This window comes from Girardinichthys multiradiatus, chromosome 11 (genome assembly GCF_021462225.1).
Source record: "Girardinichthys multiradiatus isolate DD_20200921_A chromosome 11, DD_fGirMul_XY1, whole genome shotgun sequence".
Lineage (NCBI taxonomy): Eukaryota > Metazoa > Chordata > Actinopteri > Cyprinodontiformes > Goodeidae > Girardinichthys > Girardinichthys multiradiatus.
Genome location: NC_061804.1, coordinates 1,834,066 through 1,844,202, shown reverse-complemented (window position 1 = coordinate 1,844,202; position 10,137 = coordinate 1,834,066). Strand labels below are relative to the sequence as shown.

At 42.0% G+C, this 10,137-nt stretch overlaps 1 protein-coding gene across 1 annotated transcript; it reads right to left on the bottom strand.

Annotated features, from left to right (window-relative positions):
• Window positions 1-4,061: 4,061 nt before the first annotated feature.
• Window positions 4,062-9,737, bottom strand: foxi3a (forkhead box I3a). Its single transcript, XM_047379763.1, has 4 exons — window positions 9,713-9,737; window positions 9,200-9,419; window positions 4,688-8,556; window positions 4,062-4,594 (listed from the first exon to the last, which is right to left on the bottom strand). The coding sequence occupies exons 3-4, from the start codon at window positions 5,175-5,177 to the stop codon at window positions 4,062-4,064; spliced, it is 1,023 nt and encodes a 340-aa protein (XP_047235719.1). The 5' UTR covers window positions 5,178-8,556; window positions 9,200-9,419; window positions 9,713-9,737.
• Between the last annotated feature and the right edge of the window lie 400 nt (window positions 9,738-10,137).

Here is a 10,137-nt window from a genome sequence, read left to right as displayed (position 1 = left end):
CTTAGTTTTCCTCATCCAAATTGCAAAGCACTAAAACCACTTCTGTTTGTTGTTTTGTACCGTCCACCAGGCCCTTAATCTTAATTTTTAGATCAGTTTTCAGACCTTTTATCTGATTTAGTGTTAAATACAGATAAAGTTATTATAGTGGGGGATTTTAACATTCATGTAGACGCTGAAAGTGATAGCCTAAATATAGCGTTTAATGTTATCTTAGACTCAATTGGCTTTGCTCAAATAGCCTACTGTTGTATAAAAAGACACTTCGCCAAGCTAGAACAGTTTATTTCTCATCATTAATAGAAGAGAACAAGAATAATCCTAGGTTTCTCTTTAGTACAGTTGCTAAACTTACACAGAGTCATAGCTCTGTTGAGCCATCTATTCCCTTAGCTCTTAGCAGCCATGACTTTATGGGATTCTTCTTCAATAAAATTGATTCTATTAAAAATAAAATCTTTGACATACTCCTGAAGATGATTACTTCATCCTCAGAAAGTGAGACAACATTGGAAATAACTGCAGAACCTGATTTGTGTTTGGACTGTTCTAATCCTGTGGAGCTTCCTGAGTTATCAGAAATATTAGCTTCATCTAAACCTTCAACTTGTATGTTAGACCCAATCCCAACCAAATTATTTAAGGAAGTGTTCCCTCTGATTACCAGCCCCATTTTAGATATGATTAATCTATCTTTAGTAAATGGATCAGAACCACAGGCTTTTAAGTTAGCTGTAATTAAACCTTTACTTAAGAAACCTTCACTTGATCGAGATGACTTGAAAAATTACAGACCTATATCCAATCTTCCATTCTTATCTAAAATTCTTGAGAAAATAGTTGCTAATAAAATGTGTGAACATTTATACAGCAATGACCTGTTTGAAGAGTTTCAGTCAGGTTTCAGAGCTCATCATAGCACTGAAACAACTCTGCTGAAAGTCACTAATGATATTCTTATGGCCTCAGATAATGGACTTGTGTCTGTTCTGGTTCTGTTAGATCTCAGTGCTGCATTTGATCCAGTCGACCATAATATTCTCTTAAAAAGGCTGGAATATGCTGTAGGGATCAGGGGAACAGCGCTAGGCTGGTTTAAATCTTATCTGTCTGACAGATTCCAGTTTGTTCATGTAAATGATAAATCATCTTTAAACTCCAGGGTTAATTGTGGAGTACCACAGGGTTCAGTACTTGGGCCAATTCTCTTTACTATATATATGTTTCCAATAGGTCAAATTATCAGGCAGCATAGGATAAATTTTCACTGTTGCGCTGATGATACTCAGCTTTACTTATCCATAAATCCTGATGAACCCAACCAGTTAGATAGACTACAAGCATGTCTTGAAGACATAAAAACTTGGATGAGTTTACATTTTTTGCTTCTAAATTCAGACAAAACAGAGGTTGTCATCTTTGGACCGGAGTCTTTAAAAAAGAAACTGCTTAGTCAATCACTTAACCTGGATGGCATTAAATTGACCTCCGGTAATAAAGTAAAAAACCTTGGTGTTATTTTTGACCAGGTCATGTCATTTAAATCCCATATTAAACAGGTTTCTAGGATTTCCTTCTTTCACCTCCAGAACATTGCCAAAATTAGAAATATCCTGTCCAGGAGTGACGCTGAAAAATTAGTCCATGCATTTGTTACTTTAAGGCTGGACTATTGTAATTCTTTACTATCAGGATGTCCACAAAATGCAGTTAAAAGCCTTCAGCTGATTCAAAATGCTGCAGCAAGAGTTCTGATGAAAATTAAAAAGAGAGATCATATTTCTCCTATTTTAGCTTCCCTTCATTGGCTCCCTGTTAAATCCAGAATAGAATTTAAAATTCTCCTCCTCACATATAAAGCCCTTAATGATCTAGCTCCATCATACATCAGAGATCTGATTGGTCCATATGTTCCTAACAGAGCACTTTGTTCTCAGACTGCAGGTTTACTGGTGGTTCCTAGAGTCTCTAGAAGTAGAATGGGAGGCAGATCCTTTAGTTATCAGGCTCCTCTCCTGTGGAACCAGCTCCCAGTTTTAGTCCGTGAGGCAGACACCCTGTCTACTTTTAAGGCTAGGCTTAAAACTTTCCTTTTTGATAAAGAATTATAGTTAGAGTGGCTTAGTTTATCAGGGAGGGAGCCTTCCTCCCTCCCTGTTGGTTGGAGTAAGGGGGAATCAGGTTTAGCCTAAACCGGCTCAGTTATGGTTGAGGTGCAAACACACCCTCCATTTCTGCTACCTGTATGACCCCTTCTCTTTTCCAATGGTTATAATCAGTCTGACAGAGAGAGGTATCCCAATCATTGTGGTTTTTAGTAGAACAATGACCATCAGTGGGACCCTTTGTGGGGTTCCTTGAGACGACATTGTTGTAAATAAGCGCCGTTTAACTAAATAATCTGAACTGAAACTATCTGTGTAGTTATGCTGCTATAGGCTTAGGCTGCTGGAGGACATAATGACCACTTTCACCCTCTTTGCTACATTCTCACACTACTCTCCAATTTTGCATTATTTGCTGTTATTTCAGCTTTTAACTTTGTTCTCTCTATTCTCTTCCTAGAAGCTACACCTGGCCTGGCTCTGTGTCTACCTGTGACACCTTTCTGGAGAGGGGTATCATCCGAGCTTCTGCAGGCAACAACTTAATGCTCACCCTCTACAGATGATCCACATAGCCCTGTCTTTCAGTGTTTAACCCTTTCTCTCTCCTAGACATGGCTACTGACTGAGCTTCTACTGTAACTAACTCTATGTGCTCTCTTTCAGACTCTAACCTTGAAAACTGGCTCAGAGTTTATCTGTTCTTTCTTTCTAGATGAAACGACTTCCCATAGAAAGTACTCCTGGATCAGTGCTTCTTTGTTCTCTTTGTGTCTCTGCTCTGTTCTCTCAAACCTCCAGTGGGTCGTGGCAGATGGCCGCTCACACTGAGCCTGGTTCTGGTTCTGCTGGAGGTTTCTTCCTGTTAAAAGGGAGTTTTTCCTCTCCACTGTCGCTACATGCATGCTCAGTATGAGGGATTGCTGCAAAGTCAACACCAGTGACTGTCCACTGTCTCTACATGCTCATCCAGGAGGAGTGAATGCTGCAAGTCACTGACTGGATGCAATCTGCTGGGTTTCCTTAGATAGAAAAACTTTTAACCAGTTTGAATAAATAACTGAATCTGACTGTTTGATAGTTAGGATTAACTGTAATGGATGACCTTGACTTAAAGCTGCTGTCAGGCTGTTTGCTCCCTTGCATCATTTGCTTCGTTTGGGGAGGGGATCCTGGGGGCGCACCCTTTGGACATCCCTAAACTACAGCAGCGGTACAGAATAGAATGTGGACTGAACCAAAGCTTCATGTCAGCATTTTTAACTGTGATTAATGTCAGAACTTGCCCTATTCTGACTCACCTGAAGCATCATTAGGATGAATGAAAACATATACCAGTCGCAACAGCAGACAGGTGATCATCAGGCGCACTTTTAAGGTGCATTCAAGTACAACTTGTGATTTGGAAGAGCTATAGATTAAGACACAGTGATTTACAGCTGTCTTATTCCTTAAGAACAACTCTGAACATTTTCAGTGTTCTTCTGCTTTAAAGTCACTTTATTTAGTGATCAAATCAAACTTCCAGCCAGCTCTAAACTGGAAGCTTCATTACATCTTAACAGAAAGAACCACCAGATGTCTAAATACAGAAAGCAGTTAAACTCTATAGGTCAGGTTAGAAAGAAATGGAAACTACAGATTGAATCAGGTAGATTTTAGTCACACCAACAAACGGTAACAGAGCAGATTACAGCAGATAACAAACAAAAGTCTCTTAGTTCTGTGGGTTTAATGATCCGGTTCTTCTGATCAGAGTTCAGACTTTTTAGACCAATTTTTATTTTATGTATTAAAAAAATGACATTTTCTTTCTGTATCTGTTATGAATTTCTGGTAAAAATAAAAAATAAATTGATTTGTTTCCTTTTTTATTCCAAACCCAGAAATTAACTTCAGATTAAATTTGTCTTAAAGTTCAGCATCTTATTTCAGATTTTATTTACTCTGAATGGATCAATATAAAAAGTGAAGCTGCTCAGTTCGTTTCACTGCTGGAGGAGCAGAGAATCGGGCCCCGGAGCATCGCTGAAGACCCCGCAGAACCCGGGTTCTGGACTGGCCGGCAGCTCCATGTAGAACAGTGGAGAGGAGGCCCGATGGTCGGCCAGAGAGGAGACGGGAGGAGGGGGAGGAGAGGAAGAGAGGAGGAGGAGGGGAGGAGATGCAGGCGTCCCACTGAGGCACCACAGCGTTGGGCGAGGAGGAGGAGTAGTATCCCTGAGGAAGATGAGGAGGTGGAAGAGGAGGGGAGGCTTGTTCAGGGATGTTCAACGAGGAGCAGGAGGAATAAATGGTCTGAGCAGCAAGAGGAGGATGAGGAGGGAAGGAGTCCAGGAGGCTGCTGCTGTGCATGCTGGGACGTTTGGAGCTAGGCTCTGATGATGATGAAGATGAGCCATCAGATTTCCTCTTCCTCTTCTTTCGGAAGTTTCCGTTGTCGAACATCTTCTCACAGTTTGGATCCAGAGTCCAGTAGTTCCCTTTACCTGCACAGAGTAAGAGGAGGAAGAGGAAGGTTAAAGGTTTTGATGTCATTCAGTTTCCACAACAACAAACTGAGGATGAAGAGCAGCTCTTACCTGGATCGCTGTCGTCTCGGGGAACCTTCTGGAAGCAGTCGTTGAGTGACAGGTTGTGCCGGATGGAGTTCTGCCAGCCGGTCTGGTTCTGGCTGTAGAAGGGGAAGTTGTTGGAGACGTACTGGTAGATTTGGCTGAGAGTCAGCCTCTGTTTGGGCGAGCTTTGAATCGCCATGGCAATGAGGGCCGAGTAGGAGTACGGGGGCCGGACCAGACTCAGCAGGTCATCTGAGGAGAACAACGAGCCACCAGGGAGGTTCAGAAGATGAGGGAAGAAGGTCCGGAGTGCTGGGAGTATTCCTGGGGGGCCTCCAGGGATCGGGACCAGGTCCTGCCTGCTGTGGGAGGAAGGTGGGATCCACGGAGAAGGACCAGTCTCAGGGGAAGGATTATACATGCTGAAGTCGGACCCGTCCAGGCCCAAAGAGGGGAGCTCCTGCTGGGGGAGGCAGCGTCCATGCTGAGTCTGATCCAGGAGGAAGGAGGCCATGATATCTATACACCTGCTGCTGACCTGAGACTCTTATACCATGCAGCCCCACCCACATGGCAGCTGATTGGCTGCTAGGAGAGGGGGGGGGGGGGGGGGGGGGGGGTGATTTGAATAAGAACAGGTAGACTTCAAGCCCCGGGCCGTTCAGAGCCCTGAGGATCCAATGGAGGAATGTCAACAGTTTGAGATGTTACCGACTGCAGAGAGCCGCTGATTCAGCCTGAAACTAAACTAAACCCACACAGTCCACCTTAGACCTTCAAACACAGCTGATCTCTGAGGAGGACCGGTTCAGGTCCTGATCAGAACCTGGTGGTACTGCTTCTATAATCTGCATGTCCAAATTTGCTGCTTTACTTGAGAGAAAGTTGACATTTCAGGGATTTAATATTTCACCAAACAGTTTAGAAACCATCCAGTTGTAGTTTAAGGGTTTATTATGAGCGATCATCTTCCCTCGGTTCTGACCTTCCTCTGACCTTTCAAAGTGGTCCAGGTCAACGTGAATGGCTTAAAACATGTACTTATGTCTTCTGAAGCAAAACAAACACAGGTGGAAAAAAATCACTTAAAAACAAACTCAGTTACTTCATTTAATAAAACATAAAATATAAACAAAATAACAGAAATCTATTTAAAAAATGTAAAAATCTAAGTCTTACAAAACCAGACAGCACCTTCATCTTCCTCAGCCATGGAAAACACATCGACTGGAAAAGATTCTATTCAGTTTATTTATGCAGCCGATTCAACCAATGTGTCAGGGGAAAAACCAAAAACTATTTACAGAAATATTTGAACAGTTTAATCCAATCCTATAGACAGATTCAGAGTCAAGGTCATCCATTCCAATTAGATCTTAGTTACCAAACAATGCAGCCAAGTTCAGTTTATTATTCAAACTGGTTCAATAGTTATCTAAGGAAACCCAGCAGATTGCCTCCTGTCAGTGACTTGCAGCATTCACTCCTCCTGGATGAGCATGTAGAGACATGGAAAGGAAAACTCCCCTTTCACAGGAAGAAATTTCCACCAGAACCAGAACCAAGCTCAGTGTGAGCGGGCATCTGCCACCACCGACTGGGCTCTAAAAAGACAAGCTATGAGCCAGTTTTCAAGTCAAGAGGGCAAATGCAGTCGCTCAGCTGAGGTCCCCCTCCAGGAAGGCATCACAGTGAAACAGAACACCATGCCAGGTGTAGCTTCTAGAGAGAGAACATAAAGTCCATGGCAGCAATAACTGCAGATTACACATAATTAGAGAGTAGTAGGAGAATGTAGCAGAGTGACGAAGAGTGATCAGTAAGTCCAGTCTAAAGAGCGAAAACAGAGCCTATAGCAACATAACTACAGAGATAGCTCAGGTTAACCTTACGATCGCAGCGTTTTGGACATCCTGATAGTAAAGAATTACAATAGTCCAGCCTTGAAGTAACAAATGCATGGACTAGTTTTTCAGCATCACTCCTGGACAGGATATTTGTAATTTTGACAATATTCCAGAGGTGAAAGAAGGAAACCTGTTTAATATGGCATTTAAATGACATGTCCTAGTCAAAGCTAACACCAAGGGATCAGATGTCGCTCTAAAATCCCTGCTGGAATTTTTTGCATTAATGCTGCCATCGCAGAAGTAGAAATGAGCTACTGATACAAGCGCATACCATGATATATTCCTAGCCTATCACTACTTAACTCAACATGAATCCCGTCCTTGGTTCATATCAGACTTGATCTTTTCTCCTGACTGAAATGTTAAATCTGAGAAAATATAGATGCATCTTCTTCCTCTTCATCAGGTACAAATGTTAAGTTAATGAAGAATTAAAGAAATCATCCTTCCGATTGGTTTGCATGGATTATGAGACTAATGTATTTATTTACTTATAGCTTAATGTATGCTGCAGTTTATCCCAGATGTTTTATTCCCACAGGATTTCTGTTGTTGATGTCTGCAGGGATGAAAGTTAAAACCAGATCGGACTCAAGGACTTCCTGACGACGTGGTTATCTGCAACCATCAGACAGAACTTCCAGGAATCGGATTAGTAGCAGAACAGACGCTGATACAGCAGGGTTTCCCCACACAGGCTGGCTTCATCTTCAGGACATTTAACAGTTAAAGCGTTCCAGGTTGAATCTGTTCCAGGATTTAGTGAAGAAAATCTGAAAAGTTTTCTGAGTGAGTCAAGGTTTTCTGTGACAACAAACTGAAGTTCCTCCGGATCTTATTTTGCTTCATTTAACCAAATCTGACTGGTTTCTGCTGCAAAGAACTGGAGCAGGAACAAAATAACACTAGTTAGACTTTTCACTTCCCTTTTAAGCCTTTTTATTGAAAGTGGCCTTCTTTATTATAACAAGATGAAAGTAGAACGCTTCAGGACGTTAAAAGCATGGTTAGCTGGATCTGACCTTTGACCTTTTGCTAACAAAGACTCTTTTCTGTCCTGCCTACTTCAGCTGGCCAGCTGGGTTTCATGATGTAGCCATTAAAAATAATAACTGACTGAGACGTTTTCAGGCTGTTGTATTATTTACATTGAAGCCATCTGCAGCTGTAGCTAGACGCTCATATGAAACAAAACATCATGAAGGATAAACTTATTTATCTAATTTTCTTTTCTTTCAAAATGGTTAGAAATTATCAAAATTATTAATCCTGATTGTTTGGTTTTACTTAATGCAGATTATCAAACAGCTTTAATTCAACAGAATATTTTACATTTAAATTCGTAGAATTTAACAAAGGAAGCCTTCAGATAAAGTTGTTGTGAAATTCTTTGGACCTGCATCCTTTCAACACATCGACTGTAAAACATGAAGGAGCTCCTATGTTGTCTAGAACTCCACTGCTGATTGGTGGAACAGCCCTAGAAGACCTGGTCCATGTCAGGGAAGACTCCTCAACTAAACTTTCTGGAACCTTTTATCCAACAGAGCAGTCAGACCCAACCGAATCAGAACCAGGACAGATCACCATTGGGTTGAGGTTTCGCACCTTTCTCTATATTAAGTTTATCATTTTGTATTTTCCACCCATCTTCTGGGATTGCAACGTCTTGCATTTACTGGTTCTGAGTCCAAAGCGGAGAACGTCCAGACATCCAAACTATCAAAAGAGAACACCAGCGCAGTTCTGTCTTAAAGAGTTGTTTCAGATGTTTTGTTGTGAGGTCCAGTGAAGTTCCCTCACCTGCAGCAGACACCTGTTGGAAGTCAGATCACTGATCAGGGGCGGACGCTAACAGTTTCCTGCTGTTTTAGCTGCCTTCAGCAGTGGGATGCAGCGCTCTGTTAGCCAAACAACCTGGAATTTCACGACAGACTGCTGTTACGCTCGGTGCTGCTGAGTCTGCTTCGTGTAGCTCGCCAACTGTATCAGTACAAAAACAAAGGCACAACACACTTTTCAGATTTTATCTGTAAGAAATGCTTAAAAAATGTCTCATCACCTAAATTCCCAACATGATACAGTAAAGTTTGAGGATTTACAATGTCACAAAGTGGAAAGGTTCCGGGTCGGTGGAGACATCAGTGAGGCCCGGTATGAGGAAGAAGAACCGCTGCTGTGGGAGATCTCAGCTGCCAAACAGCCACCCCACTCCTTTCTGCTCTAAGGAGTTTTTACTTTGAGAATTTCCTGCTGATTATCCAAACTGAGAACATACTGACTGCTCAGAACTACTCCATACAACCCAGCTACTCAGAACTGAACTATTTCTTTACAGGGACAGCTTTCCTATACTTTTCATGTGTTTCTCGTGTCTTCTTTTTCCTGTATTTGTCCAGTGTGTAAATTTATCAGACTTGGATTGTTGTTTAGTATCATGCAAATATTTCCAGTCTGAGGTGAAAAGAGCTCTAAGTGCCATTAAAGATATGTAAGACGGTCTGATCATCATTTCAGTTACTGACCTGACGGAGTGCCATCACTCGGTCATCAGCGAGCTTTCAGATTGTAGATTTAGAGATTAAACCTGTGACACACACACACTTACACAGATGATTTCATTCACCTTCATCAATCAGTGTGAGAGCAACAGCAGCTCACAGACTCTTTATCTGATCCCTTCCTGACAGCGAGGGTGCTCTGATCCTCTCAGTCTGGTGGCAGTTGGAGGTTTGCAGCAGTAATCTCCAGCCTGCGGAGCCTTCAAGGAGGGTGAAGTCAAAACAAGAGCATCTGAGCCAACCGACGGATCAGTGCAGTTATACAGGAGGGGGCTGATCGGTTCTCTGCATGGGAACAGGTAACCAAACACCTTCAACTGTCACACCTTTTTCAGAGAAAGTTCTGTTAGAAAACAAGAAGGAACAGTTAAAGTTTTGAGCTCAATCTAAATACAGCGGCTCGTTAAAGTATTCACAAATCCTGGACTGTCTCACTTTCTGACGTCACACAAACTCATGTTTTATTGGGATTTTATGTCACAGATCAAAAGGAGAACATTAAACAGAGAAACTGCCAAGGGGCTGTCGAGGTAGGAAAACTTTACTGGCCGTCCGTTAACTCTTACATTACTCCTCACCTCTCATCGACTCTTTTTATTTGGCACCCAAAGGACAATCCTCAGTCAGAGATCAGTTGTAGTTTCCACAAGTTTATTAAAACCAGTCTGAATTCAGAGAGGAGACGTCACACTTACACTGGTACCTGAAAACGTCTGTGTGTCGTCTCACTGGGGGCTGCGTTACATTACATTTTATACCCCACGCTGCTATGCAGTACACATACACAATCATTTCTGTCTGTGGATGTCTCCCCAGCAACAATATCAAAGAAACAGAGATATATTTCATCATTTAATTAAAGAAATGTTTCCCACACGTCTTCAGGAATCTTCAGTGAGAGGAGTTACCATGCCTCCCTAATCCACTGCCAGCTTCTCACGATACAGACAGAAAACACCTGCAACCTTTAACCTTGAATAATAAACACTCATTGTGTAAAAAC

Excerpts from the sequence above, each read along its gene's own strand:
- foxi3a (XM_047379763.1), bottom strand. The coding sequence starts at position 5,177 with ATGGCCTCCTTCCTCCTGGATCAGACTCAGCATGGACGCTGCCTCCCC. Across the intron at positions 4,595-4,687 it reads CCGAGACGACAGCGATCCAG|GTAAAGGGAACTACTGGACT; the intron begins GTAAGAGCTGCT and ends TACTCTGTGCAG.